This window comes from Thermobia domestica, chromosome 7, assembly GCF_964235325.1.
Source record: "Thermobia domestica chromosome 7, izTheDome1.hap1.1, whole genome shotgun sequence".
NCBI lineage: Eukaryota > Metazoa > Arthropoda > Insecta > Zygentoma > Lepismatidae > Thermobia > Thermobia domestica.
In genome coordinates this window covers 289,159,684-289,186,035 of record NC_137460.1, presented here as the reverse complement: position 1 = coordinate 289,186,035, position 26,352 = coordinate 289,159,684, and the positions used below count along the sequence as shown (strand labels likewise).

Here is a 26,352-nt window from a genome sequence, read left to right as displayed (position 1 = left end):
TATACACTTCATTTAGGATTAGGGTTGCCATATTTCACAAATGAAGATCCGGGACGCTACTAAATTACGAAAATCTTTAAAATGCTTAAAATGAGAAGAGGTATTATATACTAATTTACTTTCTTCCATTAGACAGAGTTGTTCGAATATTACGTAATCACGTTTTTAGTCAAAAGCAGTTGATTTACCTATAAGCAGAAAATAATTATTTACCTAATCATGCCGAAAAAAGCGAACTATAAAATTCTCTTCCTTTCTTCTTCGCTAAAATCCGTGACATTTAAGCGTCTCGAGAAGTATTTTCGGGATACAGATCTCGATTCCGATCCCGGATTTTCCGGGACGAATGGCAACTCTATATAGGATCAATGGAAAAATCTGATGATAAGGAAATATATATATATATATATTTATATATATATGGAAAAGATGGAATCATTCATAATAACATTATTATTAATAACTACAGTGTGAATAAATTTAAAGTAATATGCTCAGTTATAACGAATAGAAGGCAATTCAATAAAAAATAAAAAGAATAGATTAATGGCTGAAAATGTGTTACTACCCATACAATATATTTTATCATCTTGACGAAAATTGCAGAAATTAAATGTAATAATTTATAAAAGTATGATTCTTCGTATTCTAGTATATGGATATAAAAGTTGTTTGCTGACCCCAGTGAAGAACAACTACTGAGAATATTAAGAAAAAGAACTTCGAGAGTAGAATACTGGGCACGAAAACGGACTAATAAATGGGTTATTTTGAGTTTGATTTGATTTGAGTTTATCATCCTTTCAGCAGCGAAGACTATATGAAATGTGGACCTACAACTTAACGTAGAATCCGAATCACATGAGTTTCCGCCTCTAATCGAACCTGAGTCTTCACGCCAAAGGCGCGTACGCTAACCACTTAGCCACGAGGAGCTCTAGGTGATTTTAGGGAGTTATACAATTCTTAAATGTACAGTTTCTACCAGGGTTTGAAAAAACCGGGTATTTTTTAAAGAACCCAATGCATCTGGGCCCATGTGGGTCTTTTCGAGTATTTTCGGCTTTAATTTTTTTTTTTTTTTTTTTTGAAATATTTCAATATCTTTGGGGTAAAAGTGTTATAATATTATTTATATTTCAAGATTGTCATTGTCACAACTTGCAGCAATTTTTTATCTACTGCTGTTTTGATAAACTGGCCGCCATTTTGAAATGTTATATAGGATCGCCGAGAAAATCTATACAGCAAATTTAAAATGTCTCATGCTTTTACCCTCCAAATTTCAACTTCAAAGTCCGAAAATTGCACCCTTAGCGTGGATACCCGCTATTTTGAAAAATAGCTGCAATTTTGAAATTTTATGCCGCCAAAATATATACAGTTAGTTTAGAGTCTCTCATGCTTCTACTCTGAAAATTTCAACTTTCGCTTTTTCAAAAATTCAAAAATTCCGCTTTGTAACGTGGATACCCGATTTTTTTTTTTTTTTTAAGGCTGCCATTTTGTAATTTTACGTTGGTATTCCGCTCGAGTGTCTCCGGCTTGTACCCTGAAAATTTAAACTTAGAAGAAAGAAAGTTGTACCCTGTAGTATATGCGGTACAGGCAGACAAACGAATAAATGTAGATCGAATCATCCTAGGAGCCTCAGCGACGTTCGCCAAATATGAACACCATGTCTTATATGAAATAAATATTTTTCAACGTAAAATAAATGGTTTTATTGTTGAAGTTCACTTTCGATGCTTTGTGGGTTCAATTGCGGGAATTTCCCAAGCATTTCTTTCACGACGGGTTTTCCTGGAAATTCAGCTTGCTTTATTGAACATCGAAACTTCCACTAGTACAGAAGTTTGAATTCAGCACTTGAAATAGTAAGCATTACACAGTCTTCAAAACTCCCAACATTGAACTTCTTAAATTTGACAAGAATTTTTACGCTATTGCTGGTGTTGATTCTGCAGAATGCTTATTTGAAGAGTAGCAACAAATGATTAAACTAAACTGTTGTTGTTGGAAAACCAAGTTTTACTGAAGAATATTTGTATTACCATTAAAGGTGAGAAATAATACTAATAGTTTTACTAATATATTTACTGTTAGTACCGGCACCGATGGCCTTAAACCCGTCAGTGTATAAGGGATAACATCCCTTGGTGGCGCCGAGTCAGGGAGCACACTATTCACAGAATTATTTTCTAAAATATAAAATTGCATATTTTACTTCAAATAGGCTATATAAGCATAATTCATACATTAATTTGTTCCATAATTATCTCAAGCTAAAGTAAGTTTCTTTTTAATTCAGTCAGTGCATTCAGAACTTCATAAAGGTCTTGTGTTCAACGTTGTTGTATACCTCAACGTGAAAACATCTAATTTGCCCAAGGAAAGTCCAAAATGTGATTTAAAAAAAAAAAAAAAAAAAAAAAAAAAAAAAACTTTCAATGTGATCATTTTAGTTCTACCTATAATATACTAACAAAAAGCTCAGAAACCCAAATGGGTTGTAAGGTGTTTTTTTTTTCCAGGTGGGTCCAATCCGAGAAAAAAACGCATTTTTTTTTCGGACTGGGCCCACTTAGGCAAACTCTGGTCTCTACGACATATAGGGTTGCGCAGTTAAAACTAGCCTGCATTCCGTTTGAATGCAATTGCAATATTTCGACTTCTGAAATTGATTAAACAGCTACATGGACAGTTTATGCAGTTATCGATTGTTAACATTCATGAATAACATGAAGGATGGCTTGTTTAGACCCTTTCTATTAAATCATGAGTGATGAAGCATGCTTTCATGTGAATTCACAGAACACGAGGTACTGGGCAACGGAGAACCTTAATATTGTTTGTGAGCAACCACTCCATGATGAAAAAATCGGCGTTTGGTGCGGTGTAACAGGAATACACATTATTAGACCGATATTTTTCGACACTACTCTCAACATGGTTGCATATATGGAAAATTTTGATGCATTTTTTGCTCAACTCACTGAATATGGAAGACATTACTGCTTCTTCCAGCAAGATGGGGCAACATACAACACTTCTAAGATATCCCTGGAACGAGTCCATGATTTCTTCTCTGAGGAACGAACTGTCAGCAAAGGTTTGTGGCCACTACGTTCGCTGGATCTAACAACATGTGATTTCTTCCTGTGGGGACACCTGAAGCGCAAGGTGTATGAAACTAATCCACACACAATACAGGAACTGAAAGACAACATTAACCATGAAGTTGCCGCCATCGATATCCGAAATTTACGCCGGGTATATCAGGATACGCTTACTCGTGCAGAGCTGTGTATTAATGTCGCAGAGGGTCACTTTCAGCATCTTCTATAAATGTATTTTTCACTCTATTCTTTATTATAAATAAATGGTAAGTACATTCAGCTCTTCATTTTCGTAATTTCACTGCATTTCCTTTATTCGTACACGGGCTACGTCATTTGTGCTACCCTGTATAATTGAGTATGATACGAATAATATGAGCGAGATCCGTAGGATAGGTAGGAGAATGTCCGTCGAATGGGAAATACGCGCGGGATGCATACAATAGAGATGGATAGTATTAGCCAATATTGGATTGACGTCGTACAGGAAAAAATCTAGTACTAAAGCTTTGTTTCAACAGTTCTTTAAGAATTGGAGAATTAAGACTTTTTCTTTTTTATGCATTCCTAAGAAAAATCTATACATTATGATCTGTATTTTATGTTGATGTAACGTAGTAGATTTGTGGTTTTCTGTGTCTTGTTTATATATATTTCTTGTTACATAATATTTGCATTTGTATTTTATAAGAAATCTTGTAAAAGTCATTTTTAATACTTGAACGGCTGGTAATTCTCGAATTTGACATAAGAAGACATCAACTGTATTTGACCCCATGTCCGATTTACTGATAAATTTAATATCCCTGAGTGAAGCAGCAAAGGAGTAATTGAAAGCTTGTCTTAATATTTGATCAATTAAGGCGAAGAAAATGATCCCTTTTCTCAGACTTCGAAGTATCCGTAAAATAAGATCGTATTTTTTCCTCAGACCATTAAGGAAAAGCACTATAGACCGCTTATAAATATAAAAAATAAAACAGACTGAAGAAAATCAGAATGGTATTCCCTAATACAAAAAGAAAAGTGATATTATTCTGCCTGTATATTTATCCAGTGATATGATTTCAAGAATTTTACTTTTCCCATCATCCAGGTTTGATGTATGATTTTGTGACCCTAATGAAGTGTTTTGTTTAAATATTGGGATAGCTAGGGTTTAGAATTGTGAGTTAATTAAGGGATCTACGCATTTGTTAGACAAGTATCTGTGCCTGTCATTAATTGCATTAGACGTTTAAAAGGCAAAGGTTTTCTTTTCTTTTCTACAAAATACAAAGCTTTATTTACATAGTTCATTAGATAAATGATATAAAAAAGAATAGCAAATAAAAACAACTTTCTGCCATTACACGGGAAACCAAACGTCAAGCTTAGGACTCTAAAGCGACATCATTCGATATACAAGAATGAAAAATGGAACTTACATCAAGAGACGTTGACCAGGTTTTCGTTGTCCACCCATGCTCTCGTTCTTCAAGTCAGGATCTGAATCCGAATGACTCCGTGGTCTCTTGCTCACCTTTTCATGTTTGACCCTGAACCCTGAGGTTCTATAAAATTACTTTTCTTTTCTTTCCCTTCTGATGACTTTCAATGACACAAGAGAATACGTGTCGCCAGAAAACTAATTAACTAACAAGACATTTAAACTGTTTGACTTAAAATTCTTTTTGTTTCATTTAGATTTCCATCACCTAATTGAGGAAGTGTATTTAGATCTTTAACAATTCTTATTTCCAAAAATAATATAATTATTTAAGTGTCCTTTTTAACAATTGAATGAAAGTTCTTGGTATGTTTTATGAAATATGATTTTTTTTTTTACTCTGTTCTTAAAATTTCATTACAGAAGTAAGATTAATACACATTTCTTCTTATTCAGAGTAATACTAATATAGTTTACAATTTGTGTTACATGGTAGGATGCAATACAAAATAATTCCTCTCAGATTAAAAAAAAAAAAAAAAAAAAAAAACCTTTGTAGGCCAGATGTAATAAATGATGTTGTAAGGACCAAAACAAACGTTGATGACAGGATAAGAGTACATGCAAGGAACGCGAATGATGTTAATACTATGGTATCAGGACTATGAAAACGTTTTACATCCCTTTAAACGTAACATTTCAGACATTAAGGTTTTAACCTTACGAACACCAAAGTGGGTTAAAAATTTATTAATGAAAGGAGGGAAACAACCGATTTATTTTACACATCACAATCCTATGTAGGTGCGAACTAAATAAATTATAAAGAGTGAAAAAGTGGCTTGACTGGACAGGGACTCGAACCCGTGATCTCCGGCATACCGTGCCGATGTGTTACCACTACGTCTCAGCCATGTGATCTGAGTGGAGAGCATCGACTGCAAGAGTGGGAAGCGGGTGTTCGGCTGTTGTGGGAAGCGGACTGGGTTGGGTAGTAGTAACGCATTGGCACGGTATAACGGAGATCCCGGTCCAGTCAAGCCACTTTTTCACTCTTTGTAAGTGGGTTAAAAATTGTTCATACTTTTATTAGGATAAGAATTTTTACGGATGTTTCTTTAGTATCATGTCATTTTGTGTCAAAAATATATATTTTATCTTCCGTTATTCAATGGTTTTAATTTTTACATTTTTTTTTCTTAAGTTTTCGTGGTGAATATAAAGTACCCTCTCTTGGTGTAATGTGTTACCATAATGTGCATGAGATTATTTCCAGTTAAAGTTAGAAGATCCTGAGATTAGGCGTCGCTACGGATACAGCCGGCGCAAAGGTCGTACACCTAAATGGAAAAGACCTGCTAGTTTCAGAGTGATGGTATTAAAAGTCGAACCCTATGTACACCAAGGGGCTACGTGTAACACCACACGCTAAGGGAGAGTTAAAAAATGTTCACAACAAAATAGATTATTTTCGGTCCCAGAAAATGTAATATTCTTCTCTATTTTGTACTAGCTATAAACTAAGACAACTGAGGCATAAAATAGAAAAGAATATTATATTTTCTGGGACAGATAAAAATGATTTATGTGGTACACATTTTTTAACCCTCCCTTAGTGTGCAGTGTTACGCGTAACCCCTTGGTGTACCTAGGGTTAAAGACGTGTTCTCTTGCTCACAAAAAATAATTGTTGATTTTTTTTTATATTAGGATAGAAATGCATAATTAAATACGGAAAAAGTAGGTTTAGGTTAAAAGTGGGATATCATGACAACGAAGTTCGTTAAAAAAAAAAAAAAAAAAAAAAAATCTCAAGAGCTGCGGTAGTGGGCGATCCGGGTTCAAACCAAATGAGTGCGGTAAACATTTCACCCCAGTGCGGCTCTGCGATTCGCCTACCCTCCTTAAAATGGAAAGCATGGTTTTCAGTCCATCTGTGAATCCCAAAGTCAAGATAATCTGGAGCTTTTACTTCTACACACGGCCTGTTTCGAAATAGGATGAGAAGAGACACGGTGGTTTAGTGCTAGAACACTTATCTGTGATGCGTGAGGTTGTGGTAGACAACACCGGGTATGTGGGTTTCTCCCATTTTCTCTCACTTTCTCATTCCACTAATTCTTCTACGCCATTCACTTTCTTCAATCATCGTGTCCCTTAGTTTAAAGGGCATAATCGTGGGACGTTAAAGTGAAAGATTCATTTTCATTCTCGAAACGTAATGACCTTTACCTTACTGGTGCGGTATGTTTGATACCCACCAAAACATCTGTCTATAGCTGCTTGAAAGTGGTTTATTTGCGGATTCGTAATTTATAGGTTTACCCCAAATATTATGTCGCCACAATAAATCGTATTAAATACACTGCATTGTGTAGAACTAACCAAAAATGTAAAAAGCAACTAATGTTTCATTGCAAAATTGTATTCTCAAATCAACCGAAAAAAATAACATGTCACAATGTAGTTTATTTCCTTACTATAAAAAACATAAAAAGAAAGTTTTAGTTTTAGAATATTGATGTTCGACAAGCATTAAAAGCTGAAATGAACAATTTAATCTTCATACTACATTATCAACCTTCAAATAAAAAAGTTTGCATGTTTAGAAGATAAAAGCCAATGTGTTAGTCAAAAATGATAGTCGGTCGTCAGCGAAAAAACAAACAAACAAACAAAAAAAAAAAAAGGAATTCTTGATATTAACTGTTGTGTGTATCTATAATTGTTTAATGTGGCATTATTAGCTTATTAAAATAGTTTCCCATCTCAACTGAACGTTTAACCCTTAAAATTAATTTGACGACAAATTGTCGGTATGGACTTTACCATTTCTTGTGCCTGTTCTGATGATTGTACACATATTTCGTTACTTGTGATAACACGTGCATTTTGTTTTTAATTTCATTTATTTATTTATTTATTATTATTATTATTATCATTATTTTACAACTCGACATCATTGTTGTGTACAAATGCTACTAAAAATACCAATTATAGTGATTTTTTTCAAAAGAGGAAGTTGCATGCATTTGTTGTTTTAGATTCACATTTATAAATTTTGTTTGTGATATGTGATAGTCAGATTGCGTAGTGCAGGAATGAGGAATGCTGGGCAGATGTACATTTTAGGCGCTGAAGGTAGGTACTATTTTTCAGTTCATCTATTTTCAGTGTTGCCAAGCTATAAAATAAAGAATCGTAGTGTTGCCAGATATTTTAAAATAAAAAATCCCTGTTTTCGTAAAAGGATTTTTTTTTTTTAAATACCAGTTTTGGTACACTGTTGCCCTCAGATCCCCGCTATTAGTGTAATTGTTACGGAACATCAAAGCATGGTTCTAGACAAATCCAAAGATGTATAAACTTGCTACAATTTCTCGCATTACACGTAAGCTTTAAGTGCAACATATTTTCTGTACGGAAATTATCCAGATTGGGTATTTGAGGACGGAAAGACAGAGCTAGGGACAGGATCTAATAGGGATCTCTAGTTGTTGAGGATGCCCTAACCCACAATGGACTGTGGAAAAAAAAAATCCCCCAGCATCAGGGTGTTACATGTTATTTTTTCTCAGTATGTGCTGCTTAAATTTTTGTGATACTAGCAGGATACATTGGCAATAGCCCAACGTACATTATCGAATATTTTTTATGCAATATGAAATCAGGGTTGTCAGTCATTTTTTGAAAAATCTCTTTTTCGTAAAAAGAAGGCATTGTTCCCTACTTTTTGCACAAATGCTTTTCTGAGGGAGCTCATATGAATATTAATGTGACGGAATATGACAGCGGGTCTCAGACGAATCGAACAAGGTATAAATTATTCTGCTACAGGTATGGACCGTTACGCTTGTCTATAGCTATCGTGACGACTCGTGAAGCCTGTGCGCCACACAAATGATAGAATTGCTTTCCATTACGTGTAATTGATTGGAAGAATTCGGCACGATTCGTGGAGCTACCTTCATAATGCACACTTATGAAAAATTAAAACAACAGAAGTATACCAACAACGTTACTGAACTTAGAAAACATGGCAAACGTGAGACAAAAATGTAGCACTTAAAGAACTGTAGCCACGAACATTGACAATTATTCGAATTGAACGTTAAGAATAATAATACAAACAACAATAACAATAAAACTGAAACTTAGCGGCAATCCGACAACACTGCACCGTCAGGAGATGCTCTCTGTATATCGCAGGAGACGAAACTGGCAAATTTTCATGAGTGGGGTTGATGACGAAACACACATTCGTTGTATTGGGTGGTGAAATTGGTAAATGTAGGTCAAGTTTCACGAGTCCTCGCGACCACTGTAAGTAAAAATATCTAATTTTCGCCAAATATACACATTATTTTAAATACCCATACGCATATTAAAATATATGCAAATACTTATTAACCAAAAAAGTCGTGAAAAACCGAAAAAAAATCTAATTCTCCGTAGATGTTTATGGAAAATCAGGTTCGAAATGTTTTCCTTTAGGGTGAGATTATACTCGGCAATTTTTACTTTAATATCTTTCTTAACATGTTTAATAATGTACATGCAGTGATTAAGGCTCAAACCGAATAATAGAAACTTTTGTAAATTAATGATGACGTTCAATTTATGAATACGAATTCATATTATTGACATGAGAAAATGCGCCATATAGTTCGTTTTAATCGTCACATGATTGATATTTGTGTTCAATTGCCGTTTTGTTACGTACTTTTTAGTTTCCAACATTGTGTTTTTATAGTCGTTGCCTAGCAGCGCAGGGTGTGCCAACTTAAAACATGTATGATTCGATTTATTTCACGTCATCAAGTAACAGTCTTTATTGGTCGCTGGAGGATTCGTCAATCGCTGAAGAACCAGTATCGTGTGTTTTGTATTGTGTGATTTCGCACGAAGAAGTTGTGTAATGTTTATTCCTGGTGTGATGTGAAGATCTTTGAAGAACTAAAACAGGTAATGCTATAGCATAAGTATAATCACTAATGAATTGTTTTATACAGGGCTAGCATAGATGATTCATTTATTTTGAAAAGTATTATACGTGAGTGAAAGATATATGAAAAGAACCACGAATTCACCAGGTTCACACACCCTCTACAAATGTTCAATATGTGCCCCTTTGGTGACACAACACACGTCCAGACGATACTCCAGCTCATTCCATACATTTAGTAGCATAGTTCTGTCAGTTGTTTGCACTGCATCAGTGGTACGTTCTTTCACTAAGAATTGCGGTAGTGGGGGTACCTAAATAAGGCTAACACACCAACAGGACGTGGCATCCCCTCTTTGGCACATTCCAGTTCATGACTACCTAAACGATGAATTTCCTATCGCTGGATTGGCGTATTGGTGAGAATGACCTAGCTTTGTTGCCCTAGCCTCCCAGATCTCCTGATTTAACGCCCTGCAACTTCTTCCTGTGGGGATATGTTAAGGACCTTGTTTGCGTACCCCCACTGCCACAATCCTTAGTCGAGCTCCTCCCACAGTGCTATAGTGCAGACAATTGACAGGACTGGGCTACAAAATATATGGAGTGAGCTCGAGTATCGTCTGGACGTGTGTCGTGTCACCAAAGGGGCACATTTGTAGAGGGTATATAAACTTGGTGAGTTTGTATTCTTTTCATGTATTTTTGATGTGTGTACGTGTAGTATTTTTGAAAATGTAGCCTTTTCAAAACGAATGAATTATGCTAACCCTGTATAATAGTAGTTATTTAGAAAAGAATTTTGTAAATTTTTTCTCCAGCATTATTTCACATTTAAATTGGATGCGAGTTACTGTTATTGTTAAATGATTAGAAAAGACAATTATCTTAAATCTCGATTGTGAATATTTCTATTAAAAATTACCACCGCGGCTATCGGTAACTTCGGTAACTTAGGAAAAGTATAGTGTGTTTCAAGAATTCCACTTTTTTTGAGAGACGGGCACGGTGATTCAGTATTAGAGCGCTTATTTCTGGGGGTTCCTGGTTCGATCCACAGCCACATAAGTTTTTGTTGGACAGCATCGCGTCCTTGGGTTTTCTCGGAATACTCTCGTTTCCTGCCCCCATCATCATTCACTTGCCTTAAGGGTCTTCACTACAGCGAAATTAAACTACCGCTAATTTTAGTTTTTCTGTAATATCTTCAAAACAAATAAAAATTCTGAAAAAGCAGAAACGTAATGAACTAGACAATACGATTTTGCATGTAATATCGTTATTATAACTCACCTGTCTGCTTTCGATCTGCAACTGTAGATATATTTAACATTTTTTGCGGGTTCTGCAAATAGTGGCATACCAAAAACAGATAGGTATCGCATGCAAAATCATATTGTCTAGTTCACTACGTTTCTGCTTTTCGAATATTTTTATCTGTTTTGAAGATATTACAGAAAAACTCTAAAATTAGCGATAGTTTAATTTCGCTGTAGTGAAGACCCTTAATCATCCGTCTCAACCTAAAGAGCATAATCGTGGGGATCTCTAAGTTTATCTGCAACAGTACATTTAAACAAGAGGAGAAAGGAATTGCTAGCTCTACTCCTCCTCTACTGAAATCTTAACTTCGTTAGGCATTGGACTAAAACCTATCTTGTGGTAGAACACCCATCCGGGGGAAGAGCACACAGTAGCTCAATTGAATTATAGTTCATTTGGTACGCTAGCAGTATGCTTGAAGAGTTGGTCATCCGATACGGTAGTACTCTTTGCACGTTTCACAGAATTTTTTAGTGCATCAATTGTTTTTGTGATCGAACACGATATGCAAATAATTGAGTTGAGTTGAGTTGATTTTACTTTAGCGTCCCTTTCAGCAGCGAGGCTGTATGAGACGTGGACCTACTGATTAACGTGGAATCCGAACCACATGAGCTCCCGCCGGGAATCGAACCCGGGTCTCCCACGCCAAAGGCGCGTATGCTAACCGCTTAGCCACGGAGGAACTCATGCAAATAATTGAATTTGGCATATCACCATAAAGCATAATGACTGAAAAATTGTGTTCACAGAACAGAACGAAACGGACTTCATCCTATTTCTGATTCTTAAAATTCTATGTTTCATTGTTTACAATGAGAATTGATGTGCCAAATGCTTCTCCAATGTTAAGTCTATGGGCATCCCGCTCAATGGTACATCCTATCTGAACATGCGACCCTTTATGAAGAATGGTTCAGGTATCTGGAAGGATAAACGAACTCCTAATTAGAGTAAATAGGAGCTCCCTCCAATAATTGTAGTTTGTTACATGACAACTTCCGACAAGATTAGGCCTTCCTTCTATATCGCCAAATCAAAACGATCAAGAAAGGGATTTTAGTAATATGTGAACATTTTATTTAGATTCCATGTACATTTCATTCAGATGTATACATGAACAGCTGTTGAGCTCCGTTGTTATATGATTAGCTTACAGACCTTTGGCGTAGGAGACCCTGTTTCCGTTCCCGGTGGAAGCTCGTGTGGTGTTCGCATTCCATGTTAAGACGTAGGTCCATGTCTCCTAGACCCTTGCTGTTGAAGGACAAAAGAATAGCTTTTTTTTTTTTGGTTAGAAATTCGGTTCTGTGTGGGTCACATGAGTTGTTGCTAGACACTGAGTCCAAGGTTGCTTGGTTACTAGGCGATCACGTTAATATTATCTACATTTGCTAATACTTATGCCAGTGTTTTTGGCAAAGATATTTCAGAAAATGCCAGGAAAACTTAATATCGTAAGCGTGTTCGTGAAAGCGAACGTTTATGAGCTTGAGCCTGTAAATTACTAGATCATTAATATCTTATGCCATTAATTAAACTCAGTATTGTAAATTATGCTTCATTACTGTTTGACTTATTACTTATTTACATATGTTAATACTTCGATTGAATTTCTTCCGCACCCACTTGAGCAGCTTTCTGTCGTACACGTGATTATGTAATAATTTCCTTTTTCTAATTCATAATATATATGTTTACATTCCGCGAATTTAGGAATATTCTGGAAAGTTTAAATTAGTAAGGAAAGTAGTAATGATTTCAAAACAAGTCGGAAAGACTAAAAGCAGCTGACATATTGTAAGGGAAATACCACTTTATAATAATAATCAATGATGGATGCAATACGAGGAGCATCCAAGAAGTTATCTACCTAGACAGGAAGCAATGCAGATAGGCTCGCTCATCTGGTCATCGCTGGTTTTCTATGTAGACTCCATGGAGGCCTATGCATCGTCGTCACTTTGTGTTCAGCGAAGAAATCTCAGAGAAAAAATTGTCTTTGTCATGACCTGCAAATCAGTGGCATCCAGCCTGTTGGACTACGTGGTTCGACCAAAAACGTTATCCCTGCAGGTGTTTCTTCAGGTTGCTTTCATCAGTTGCTCGTGCATCTCCTTCGGTCCCTTCCTTTCTTTAGTGAGAAACTTGATGACCGAGCGGTGCTCCAACTTCTGCAGATCCATTGTTCGCGGCGTAACACAAATACTCTGCTCACGACTCCTGCGTTGCTCCGACTGACCTCAATTTGCGCAGCAGTGTTCCCACAGTGGCCTGGACGTGCGTGTCAGGCATCATGCTCTAACCCTCTGTTCTTGTGTAGGTAGATAACTTATTGGACCCCCCCCCCCTCTCTCATCGTACGATATCAAATAATTTCTGATTAGTTAGAGATCATAAGTTGGGGAAATGAAATTTAGTATTAAAATATTATTTATTTTTAGGAGACATTCGATATTATCCAGTGTCGAGCCTGATGCTTGGAATCAAGAAATGGCAGAAGTTTCTACAACTGGGACTACAAAATCTGTGAATGTCATAAGAAGTAAGGTGAGTAAAGCCACATTTTTACATTTTCTGAAAAGTGGCGAAACGAGCAAGAAGGTTCAGAAGTCATTGACTTTGCTGACAGTGATGGGAAAAATCGCTTTTTTTTCGATGCAGAGTTTGTGCTTGTGCCTAGTACTAGTTTAATCTTATTCCTGAATGAATGGGGAAACAATGAACTTAGAAGGGATGGATAAAAAGTAATGGCATGACTGTTATAATTCACAAATGGCTGTATTAACGGTGAAAATACATGCTACATGCCTTCAATGTACTCCCCCATGTCCACAACCTTCTACCACACGTATAGAAGGCGCCGTACTCCGTCAGCTCTTACTTCTCTGGTGATGTCTCGCAGCGACCGCCCTACGGCATTGAGAATGGCTAGTCTGGTGTTGTATCGTTGTCCACGGAGTGGCTTCTTCATCTTGACAAAAAGGTCGTAATCGCAAGGATACATATCCGGCGAATACGGTGGATGTTCCAAAACCTCCCATTGTCAGGCATGTAAAAGATTCGTCACAACATTGTGCAGCGTGCATTGCGATGCAAGATGATAAGAGTCCGTACCAAAAGATCAGTGCACTTTTTCCGAAGTGCGGGACGCAGATGGTGTTGCAAAAACTGCTGTAATATGGCACATACACAGTCTGTCCTTATGGTACAGCATGGTGCAGAATAATCCCTTGAACATCATATGCCACAATCAACATCACCTTCAATCCCACTGATCAGGGCGAACAGTGTTTGACCGAGGGGAACCGGGATGCTTCCATTCGTTGGATTGGCGCTTCAAGCATGGTTCGTACGATCGAACCCAGGTTTCATCAATGGTGACGATCCTGCCCAAGAAATTGTCACTCTCCCTCTGGCGGTCCATATCTCCTGTGCCAGGGCATAGCGTGCCATTTCTGCACCTCGGTAATGATATATGGTACCCAATGTGCTGTAATTTTGCGGAAACCAAGGATGTGCAGAATGTGCAGCATAGTTTTATGGCATACCCCGACCTCTACCGATAACTCATGCGCAGTCCACCGTCTGTCCACGTCCAGCAAGGATGCAAGAAGCTGAATCGTCGTGTTATCTATTGGAGGGCGTCCAGAACATTTTCGGTCTTCCACGTTCTCCCTGCCTTCACGAAACACTCTCCATCGTACCACGGTGCGGTATGACAACGCTGCACCACCACAGGCTTCGCACAGTCCATGATAACATTCTCATGCACTACGACCACGAGCCACTTCAATTTGGACCCACGAGCACTGTTCCTGTTTAGTGAACATCTTCTAGAGCACGTCCACTTGCGATCTCAATTTTATGCCAGTGCCCTCGTTGACTGACTGACACACTACAGCATTCCCACTCACCTCAGTTCCTCAACTGACATTCCCTTCGTACGCGCTGCCACCTCGTGGTTCCCTGTCACTTAAATGGCGCGTGCCGGCAGGGTTGCCACTACGTTTTATCCATCGTATGTAAAAGAGGTCTGCATCTAAGCGAACTTTGAATCTTTACGTGTCGTGTGTATCGGCTGTTCTAAAAATGCCGCCCACAGGAAACAGGGTGCTACTCTCCAGGTCAAAATAAAGCGAAATATTTCTCTCTCTCTCTTTTTAGATCTCCACAGATGTTCCATTCGTATTTGTCATATAGGATAAGTTTGAAAAGCAGTTTAAAAGTCTTGTAAGTCTCCTTAAGGTTAACATCGTGAGTAATCGGAACAGAAGGCAATTTGTTCCCGTTGTGAAGAACTGCTTTGGAACTCAATTCACTAGAATCTATGAACAGACGCCATTCATTTACACTGTGTGCATAGCCAAGAGTCCATAACAAATTCGATATTGTTAAAAAAAAAAATAATAAAAAAAATAAAGCATCCTTCGAGAAATACTCAGAAAAAAACAGCATGGCGGTCACGAAATCACTTTTGCATCGAGAGAAAGAAGATTCTATCCGTTCAATCGCTAAGCTAAAAGCTCAGATTGTTGCTTAGACAAATTTAAATCGTGAACAAGATCGTTGAGATCAATTTGTGTCAAAATGTGTGGGGTACTTGATTCACAGAACAATTCAAATGCCGGATCGGCATGAGTGGATCCCCCATCTTCTGAACTTTCTGCATGCTCGTTACCAGATTCATCGTCACTCACTATCACATTTTCTGGAGCACTAGTACCGGTAATTCCTCACTGTGGCCTACAGATTTCATAGCAGGTAATAAATTCGTGTATTGCACACCCTTCTTTGTTTTCGACGTGATTCCAGCTATTTTTTGTTAGACAAAAATAACAGTCTGTTGTGTGATCCGTTGGTTACCGCCAAATCATTGGAACAGCGAACGGCATATGTCGTGAGCCTTTTTCCCATGTTAAGCAGCATATATGGGGCGCCCATTTCTTGTCTTGGTCGCCAACCTTACACCCGAAATAAAGTTCGTAGCACTTCTTTACGAGTGGGGTCAATCGTCGTTTTTGCGACTTGAGAGTCACATCTCCACAGATATAGCAAAGAATTTGCGCTATTGACACATGTACGAGACATTTTCTTCTTCTGAATGATCATAACAATCAAAAAATTCACTAACCTAGAACAACATGCAAACACTTCCCACGCTATCAGAACTCACAATGCTGCGACACAGGTGGCAAGAATCACAACACAATTCTATGTGATTGAATATAACTCATCGGCAATGTTGTCACTCATTTCGTGGAGTGTGTTCCTTGACCTTAGGGGCTTGCTTCGGAATTCCTTGCACTTTTCTCGATTTTATCTCATTTTTCTCTCAACTTTATTTCAATGAATAAATCTTAAATTCAGCCATGGCAGAATAAACCATTTGCAGCATTTTTACCGATTTGCAAGGATTTCAATAAGGAGGGGTAGCGTGTCACAAGAAAACTGACCCCGGTAGACAAAAACTGATTTCATTTTTGAATTTAGCACCCTCGACTTAGCTTGGAACACTATTCAGATTCCTTGTGACAAAAACTTGTTGACCAGTGTAATTTAAAAAATTAAAATTATTAGTGTAATATTGTTACCTAAAGGATATGTATTTGCTGTAAGAACTGCTTGCTTTTATGTTCAACTGTATCATATAGGACTAAGCGATAACTTTTGTCAATAAGAAGTCAATTTTTCGTGTCTCATCATTTAATCACTTAAAAAAATACTGTTTTGAATTACTGAAGTACAGTGCTTGCAAAATAGAAACGTATTTTGAAATAGGTATTATACCTGTGTCAAAAAGCAAGTAAGGTGGCTCCAGGAAAATGCTTTTCGTTCCGCGAAGAAAATTTCCCGTAAATATCTCAATTTATTAGTTAAAGAAATAAAGGTGATTTTTTATTTAAAAAATATTCTCTAATAATAGTTAGTGTAATGTGGATTAAAACACTTCGAAAATAGGAATAAATAGACATTGCATTTCTTAGTTGATAATGTGGAGTATAAGGTACAAGATTTTACGAAATTGTTCTGTATGCGATGTAATCAGAATTAAAGAAATTAACTTATACTAAAATAAATCCAGTGAGAACGTATTATTGCAGAGTTTCTACTGTTCAGGGAAGTCAGGGAAAGTAAGGGGAAAAAGACTGGAAATCAGGGAAAGCCAGGAAAATTTTATAAAATATATTTTTCTATCATTAATTTTACACCAATTTCAGCTTAGCCAATCATTAATGATCACAGAATGGAATGTTGCTAAGATTTTTATGGGTGATAAGTGGAATGAACGTATGAGCAATTGATTATTATTTGTCTCTATAGAATAAATGTTCTCATATATAAACAGTCATCGTTATTTATTCCTTACTTATATGTCAACGTCATCCGACACCTGTCATGAAATTCAGGGAATTTCTTGCCAAAGGTCAGGGAAGGTCAGGCAGAAACCAGGGAATTTCCTGCCAAAGGTCAGGGAAGGTCAGGCAGAAACCAGGGAATTTCCTGCCAAAGGTCAGGGAAGGGAAGGTAGAAGTCAGGGAATATCCTGCCAAAGGTCAGGCAGAAGTCAGGGAAATAGATTTCTCCAGATCAATAGGAACCCTGTATTGGGACAGAAGTTTAATAGGTAATCTAATTATATAAATTTGTTAATTACTTCGTGTAAGAAATTACGATTGTCATAAATTTGAAGATTGGTTCAAAAATTCCTGAACACTATTCGGAAAAGACCCGTGCTGGCTGCGTGCATGTGTAGATAGTGGAGAAATTGATCTCTGCTTAAAGTAAGACGAAGTGATTATATAGGTAGTTTTGTAGTATAATTAGTTTATCCTTGTAATTCATGGTCAACTCGCCCAAAATTTCAGCGAAAACTTTGAGTAGACAACCCTTGACAAATACAGTACAATGTCATGCCGTTCTAACAATGGAATCTTACAAAAGTGAAACCCACAGAATAATGGACCTAAACAGATTTCCGCGAGTTGGACAGAAAGCAATCAGGTCTTTTCACTCAATTCCCACATCTGTTATGCCAGTTCAGTCTTAACACCTCCAATAGACTGAAATAGTGGCGTCGTCGTTTCCTTTCCGTTACCATGGTGATTGCCATGTTTACATATATATATATACAAACGCGTGAAGCGAATGGTGTATTTTAAAGCCCAGTGCAAACAAAGGCAATGGCTGTAAATTTATTTACAATTATAAAATGTTTTAACGGCTAATAACGTTGGTCGTAAAGGGTACAGATTTAGAATATCGAAATGCATTTAGGAAAGTACGAATAAAGTCAAGAAAATTCGTAAAGAAAGATTAATATCTCAGGAACTTATTTCTAAAAGCTCACATTTCTAAGTGATAAGATAGACATCAAATAATTAATGTAAACGTCATTATCATGTAATCCACCTTAAGAAGCAATTATACACAATATAAACTCCCTAACGTGCTGATTGACAAACTGTCGGCACAACTGTAAAAATATATGATTTTTTAAAAGAAAAATCTTCTAGAATAATGTTAATTATATTGGGACATTTACCTTTTCCCACATGTCCACTTTTGATAATGGAAGTGCAAATGTTACAAAAGAAAGAGGGGAAAAAATAAGCCTTTGAAAATTTTCAATCCAAATCATGAGTGGATATAGATCAGGCTTTTTTATATATATATATATATTCCCTATCATCTATTTTAAAATCATTTAGAAAGAGTACAATAAGAAAACATCCAATTATAAATGGTTCAGCATATATTCTAAACAGCTGTTAAACATTAATCTTATTCACGTATGCAATGTTACGATACTTATATTAACGAATCAAAAAATTTCTAGAATTTTTGAAGGTTAATATCAAATTATGAACAAGATGAGTACATTTGTTTTCTCTTTTTCTTTTTCTACATCTCTTGTCTTTTAGTCTCACTGATTAGAAATATTTCATTAACTCAAGTGTTTGCAATTCCGAAATATTTCATCACTGTTTTCGCTATGCATTTAGGTCCTTTAGGTATTTAAGCTACTTGTTGTCTAGAAAATAAAATGGTAATCACCACGCCAACGAAAAGGATGTGACGTCACACTATTTCATTCAGTCTATACAAGCATTCCATCTACTGGATGAATAATAATAAAATGTAAGCTAATTTTATGTTCCTTCCAATTCATTGTAGCATAAGAAATCTGTTGTCTTTGTCTTGACTGAACATTTTAAAAACATTAGTTTTCATTATTACTGTAGTATTTTCTTGTGAAATAGAATACTAGACACTTAAGACTTGATTCTCTTTCCAAGCTCATTCTATTTTATTTATTTATTTAATTATTAGGTAACAAAATGCAAGAGAGCTACACATCAATGTCCAGTATGTGGGAAAGAGTTAATCCATTTACCGACGCATTTACGGCGCGCACATGGCTGGGAAAGAGAAAAAGCGAGGAACATCCGTTACTCTAGAGTGAAACATCCAGCGGGTAAACAGAAAAGGCGCTGGAAATCCTGTCCTGTAACTGGATGCGTCTCCAATGTATTTAGAATGGACCAACACTTGGCAAAGAAACACAAGCTGATTAAAGGGAGTGTAGAGTATAAGTCTTATCTTCAGCACTGTAAGTGGAAGCTGGCAGTATAGTAACGAACTCCTTACATACGTAATATTTTAAATTCTGTAATGCATTTCGACAGGTAGATATCAACGTTTGATGAAGGGATGGTCAACAACGAAAAACAGATACCATCATGTTTCACAACGTAGGAAAAATATGTCCGAATGCAAATTTTCAAAAGCTAATGAACTAGTCGGTGCGAGCGGTTCCGGTTCGATTCCCGGTGGGGGCACTTTATCGAAAACGTGTGAAAAGCTTTTTCAGGCCAGTTATCCTGAGTGAGGTGTTTCTAAGTTTTCCTCTGACACCAGGCAAATGCCGGAGTGGTACCTAACTTACAGGTTCCAGGCCGCTTCTTTCCTTCCCTTTCCCCGGATAGTTGCCCGCCGAGGAACGCCATCCCTCATATGTGACGGGTTAAATGCCCATCAATGCCGAAAGTCCAGAATCTAAATCCTAAATCCCAATAAACTAGTGACATTAATCGACATAGCGGAATTGGAAAAGAAAATTTCACCGAAACTTTTTTGCTTTCTTTTTATCTTTTCTTTTTTTTTTCTTTTTTTTTTTTTTTGCATTTTTGTTACTGCAATAGAACTAGTATTCCATTTACTTCTTTTAAAATACGAATCCGTGTTGAGTGTTTTTGTTCTCTCTTAGCTGGAACAAAAGACAGCCGTCTTTTCGTGTCTCGCTCCTTATCTCCCCCTACTTGACCCTAGAGTTCAATTCTCTGTAACAGGGAGATGTCTGCCTCTATGTCTAGTATATGTGTAATCTTTGTATTAGTTATTATTATTATTATTATTATTATTATTATTATTATTATTATTAGTGGTAAAAAACTTTGAAGAAGTGCATATAATCTGTGTTTAAAATTTTTTCGTTTTTGCTTCTTAAAAAAAAATTCTTTTTCTGTCCTCAAACTGCAGATGTTCATATATGTTAGAAGGATCTAAAGATAAATTACAGGAAGATCATCTTTGGTTCAAACATATATAAAATCTTTGTTGTTTAATACTTAAAACCTTTTATGTTTTACATTTTAAGTGAAATTACGTATGATTATTGTGTATCTCAATGTATACTGCTTTGCCAGAGTTTGGGGGCAACACATACAAATTCACGGAGCACATATACACGCATGCGCACCAAAAGAATCTTCTCTTCTCATTTAGCGCCGCCCAGGCACCTTGTTGTAAACCAATCTTAATGTTAAGATTCTGTTATCAGTAAAACGTGTTCCAATCACTACACCCTCCGCCCACGGAGAAAAACTTTTCTCAGCTGACTTTGCTCTTAGTGTCGTCCGCACACTAACCGGCTTTCTTTTCAGGCTGGTGACTACTCTTTGGTTCCTCCCCAGGGAACTTTCAGACTACCACGCATGTCCAACCTCTGATCTCACGGTCCAAGTGCGTGTCTGCACACGATACAATTTTTGCGCCCGACACGTAAATTCGTTCCTAATGCAAAGCCGATTGAACCCCATAAAACACCCCGTTTTCGGCTCGATCGTCTGACTTAGTCCCTTGTTTCTGGCCCCCTTAAAGTCGTGCTATCTAGACGGAGTCCACAGTGTCGTAGGTACAACTTAGTCCAAAAACTTCCGAGAAATCCTAGTAATCCTTGCCGTCACTCTGCCTCTCACTCTCTCGGCTTCTCCAGAAGCCTCCCTACTCTCTTGGTTACCATCCATACCTTATCCCAGTGGCTAACTTGGCACCTTGTTGCTAAAAGCTTAACGACAGCCAAAAGTCTGCCCATAATTGCTGGTCGGCTTGAAAAACTGATGGTCAAAGTTACCTCCCTCAAACTTGGCAATCTACTTCTGCAAGCTTAGCTCCAACTGGGACCTGTGGATCCAAAAGCTGCTGGCAAGCTTAAAAAGTTAACGGTCAAAGTTCTGTCACTCCCTTATTTGATGTGTGTTTTAACAGACTCTAAGTTCATTGCCTAATTGGCCTAAACACACCGGTACGATCAAATAGTTACACCTGTGCACCTACCCTTCCACTAGGGTTGACTCGTGCCCTCCCAGTCTAGTGAAGTTTTGTTTTATCTTGTAAGTTTTTCTCTGTGTAGTTATTTAATTAAAACAAGTCATGTAAATTTTAAACACATTCTCTATAAACACTTAATTACACCTCGTGCCCCAGCTCGTAAACTTGTAATATCATTATAACCAATAAACTGCTGGCTTACTGCAAGGAACTTTATTTTTAAGTTTTGCTTTCAAGTAATATCCCAAAAGGGTTAGTAACTATCAAGTTTTCATTAAAATAACGAATTCCACCGTTCTCTATTAAAAGTTAAGTCTTGGCCGAGGCCAACGCTACCTTGTAAAACTAAAATCCTTCAAATTGGTTATTAGCTAAGTCCCTGTTCCAGTATAACTTCGCCACTCAAGTTATAATTGGTAATTTTGCAAAAACTTTGTTAATGTTAACCAATTTAAAATAATTTGGTTAATTACTAAACTCTCTTGTATGGGTGCTGGTCTACGCAAACGCATACCACCGGCCCGCCACACATGTTTTAACTGTCTGCTACACTCCAACGACTAACACGGGAATAAAGAGTGACATGTTGCATAGAAGTGTTGCAGAAGACACTAATTCGTTAATGACGAAACCCTAGTGCGAAAAATTGCAAAAGTCCCTTGACTTTTTGACTTCTCCTCGCATATGATGATTCGACTTTACTCAACAACGCTCAGAGATTGACAGGTTGAGCATTTCAGCAATGGAACATTTCACTCTGTACCCTCACAATCAAATAGTGAATGTTCACAGAATGTTATAGAAGTGCTTGTGGTTTGTGTTCCTGAGCATAAAACTAGTTCGTGGACAGAACCGTCAAAGATATGTATGCCAGCATCATTACAGCACTTAACGAAAACATATATAAATGAGCTGCGGCTATATTGTAAGCCCACCCACCAATATGTTTTCATTACCGGAACCGGTAACCAGCCCAGTACTGTCAAGTTTTCACATTCGATACAGTTTGTGTAGAAACGTGCGGGCTGTACAAGAGCAATCACGTCTAGGTTGGTTAGAAAAAACGCTGCAGCTACTGTACATTCGAAAGCTCCTGAGTTGCGTGGTAAACTGGCTGATCTAATGTCGCATTCTATGACGACGACTGAAAAGTCATACAAATTGAACGCAGAAACAGAAACCTACGCCGCCACCTCCGTGGCACTCAGGAGCATTTTGGAGGACGAGATAGACCAGGGAGAACCAATTTCACAACAGCAGACTACAGAAGCGACAAACAATAATTAGGCTTCCAAGGAAACGAAGGAAGTTTTTTACTGACGATGAAAGAGAGGAGATCAGGAGGATATTATCACTAACATTGAATCGGAAGTGAAGCCGAATATAAGTAAAATAATAGTCTTGATTGAGAAATCCGAAGCACTACATGAACTGTATAATAACCATACAGTGCTTTCAGCTTTGCAGTTCTGCAGAAATGTGATGGAGAGTGTCCGTGGACCAATTCTTAAGAAAAGCAATTGAAGTTCAACTAATTTGGTGATGATCTGTTTGTTTTTTTTTCTTATTCGTTTTAATAAGGTTCAGTTCATAGTATATAGTAGCTCAAGTGTTAGAGCGTTGGTTTCGCATTCGGAAGGTCGTGGGTTCGATTCCCGCTGCCGACCATCCTGACTGGGGTTTTCCAGGGTTTTCCTCAGTCGTACCAGGCGAATGCTGGGATGGTACCTATTAAACAGGCCCTGGCCGATACCTTCCCAAATTATTCTTATTGTTATTGTTGTTAGATATCCAGTAAAAATTGACCTCTGAGCTGTATTTGGTGGTTGTTAAATAAATATTGTAGTTTGAAATTATGTAGTTGATTCAACCGTTTAAATTTGATTTTCCTGTATAATGTTCCTGTAATAAAAATATAGATGTGTTATGTGTGTGTGCATGTGTAAGGGAGAGATTATTTATTACATACATTTTAAGTCTTAACCATAAATACCTTGTCTTAACCGTAAATACTGTCCCAAAGTTTTAAGCACATTGACAAAATGGTTAGACAAAATATTTTAATATCCTAGTAACATGAGTTACACGAATGCATTATGAACCAGTATCACAAATAATTATTCAGAATGGCCACCGTTAGCTAGCACATGGTCCATAAGTCTTTGTGGCCACTCATCAATTACACTAGGCAACATATCAACTGGTAAATCTGCATCTGCCTTCCGAAGAGACCGCTTTAAACTTTCAATATTGGGATGTATATCTTCTTGCAAGCCATCTCGTGAAGCTTGGACTGCAATTTATAGACCGGAACATTTGCTTCCAGCTACTGCTGGGTTGCCCGTATTTTGTGTGCTGGGGATGAATCCTGCTGGAAACTCCAGTTCCGTTCATGGAAGAGGGTGATGGTGAGATTCTTGATTACTTTCTCAAACACTGTCCCCTGGTACACTTAAGCTGACGTTTTTGACCTCTTTTCACAGAAATAGAGCTCCCTTGTGCCCTCGTAGCACATATCCCACACCATGTCTGAGGCAGGTTGCTGACTCCTCTGAATCCCTGGAGCCTTTTTACTAGCTTCTCTAGAAGATGTGACATATATCCTGTCATTTTAGGTATTGAAAGTCTCCTCAGGACTGAAATTTTTTTAATCAGTGAAGAGGATTCGATGGTACCCGTTAGACGTACCGGTAAACGTACTGATCTGCGTTTACCATCTCTTTTGTCTTTATTTTCATTGTTCCTTCCAATGATGATATTCAATTTAGGTCAATCGATTTATAAAAACAATTTTCTATTGGGTTGGCAACACTGTTCTTCCGGTAATGCTCGTCAATACACGGGCAGGTGTCATCCTCTCTCTAGTTGCTTCGTGCAAAGTTTCGTTTCTCTGTCTCTTGGTTTCTCCTTTATTATGGTTGGACATTCTAAATTATATTGCGAGGGAGGATCAAATGGAAACCTTAAAAGTGCAATAAATGTTAGAATGTAACAATGAAAAGGAAATCTTACATATTTTTCAACGTAGTCCCCTTGACGTTCAATGCAAGTATTCCACCGTTTCGGAAGGGCATGGATACTTCGGTGCAAGAATTATTTTGATCGAGAATCTAGTCACTCGTGCACCGCATTTTTTACCTCTTCATCACTATTGAAATGTTTGCCGCCCATCGCTTCTTTGAGTGGTCCAAACAAATGAAAGTCACTGGAGGCAAGGTCTGGTGAATAGGGTGGATGAATGAGACACTCAAATTTGATATCATCGATAGTCTCAACGGTCAAACGGACAGTATGCGGTCGGACGTTGTCATGCTGTAGGAGCACTCCTGAGGACAAAAGTCCTCGCCGTTTACGCCTGATTGCAGGGCGAAGTTAATTTTTCAGCATGTTTGAATACGAGGCACTGGTTACTGTCACTCATTTTTCCATGTACTGTTCCAAAATTATTCCATTAGAATCCCAGAAGAGAGTGAGCATGACCTTCCTGTTGATGGTTGAGTGCGGAATTTTTTTGGTTTCGGCCAAGAGCTATGCCGCCATTCCTTGCTCGCTTTCTTGGTTTCTTGTTGATGATAGTGAACCCAGGTCTCATCGCCTGTAACAAGCGCATCCAAAAATGCATCACCCTCGACGTTGAAACGACGCAAAAGTTCTTCACAGACGTCGACACGACGATCTTTCAATTCAGCAGTCAACTGACGTGGGATCCATCTTACTGATACCTTATTGAAATGCACAATGTGTTGAGCTGAACGAAAGATAATCTTCATTATTGTTGCGATTTCTTTCAGGGTAATACTCCTGTTGTCCTTTACAAGCTGTTCCACTAGCGCAATGTTGTTGTCGGTCACTACGCGGTGAGCCTGTCCCGGTCGAGGAGCATCCTCCACAGATGTTACCCCACTTTTAAACTTCCTACGCCACTAGTACACTTGCTGCAGGGACAAACACGAATCACCATACTTTGCTGCCATCCTGCAATGAATTTCAATTGTTTTCACACCTTCATTACTCAAAAACCGGATCACCAAACGCTGTTCTAATGCGGTGCATGTGAACAGTGGGTCGGTCATCTTGAAACTGCTCCTGTGCTGGCGCTTGTTTGACTAGACTCTTCTGCCACCTACAGAAGAAAGAGAATACTGTTAGAAACAATATTGCCAACTTTCAAAGCAATAGCACAACAATTGAAATTTATAATAAACTTTTAAGGTTTTCATTTGATCCTTCCTCGTATAATGTGGAAACGCCATTTCATGACTTTGTCGTCAAGTAAGCTCGGGTTAACGTTCTCGTAGGGAGCTGCTATTTCACTAATGCGTGTTTATGGTCACATAGAACACATTTAGTGGGTGGGCGTATCGTAACACGAAATTACCTTATTTAAAGGACACCCTAATATATATATAATTTATGTATCATACGTGTGCATTGTTTTAAAACGCCATATTACTGCAGCATTTTTATTGTTCAGTCGTACATGCATTGTGAAATACGGAAACAGGTCATTTGTGTTTTGAGAAGGGACTCATCAAGTTGATGGAAGTCATGACGTTATCTGTTTGGCCTTCGAGAGTACAACACAAAAGGGTTATTTTCTTCTCTCGCAAATACTTTCTAAAAAGGTTTTATGGGATCCAAGAACACACACACACACACACACACACACACACACACATATATATATATATATATATATATATATATATATATATATCATCGACATGACCATCAGACACGAGTACACATGTTATGGCTTCTTTTCTTCTTTCTCTCTCTTCCCTCCCCTGTACAATTTTGATATCTGTACGTTAACACAGGGCCGGTTCAAAGGGGCCTAAACTTTTGAAAACGGGAATTTCTCAGAAAAATCCCCATTTTCCTTAAATTCTCCTTTTCATGTGTATGATACAGACATGCCA

General features: G+C 37.5%; 1 protein-coding gene across 24 annotated transcripts in view; it reads left to right on the top strand.

Moving 5' to 3' along the window:
* LOC145691015 (uncharacterized) overlaps nt 1-26,352 on the top strand; it is a 220,959-nt gene that overhangs the window by 28,481 nt on the left and 166,126 nt on the right. The window contains exons 4-5 of one of the 24 annotated variants that reach the window (XM_081766535.1): nt 13,261-13,366; nt 19,151-19,430. The exons of the other annotated variants lie outside the window; for them this stretch is intronic. Of the exons in view, the coding sequence (XP_081622661.1) occupies nt 13,261-13,366; nt 19,151-19,430 (386 nt within the window). The remainder of the gene's footprint in view (nt 1-13,260; nt 13,367-19,150; nt 19,431-26,352) is intronic. 24 annotated transcript variants of the gene reach the window in all.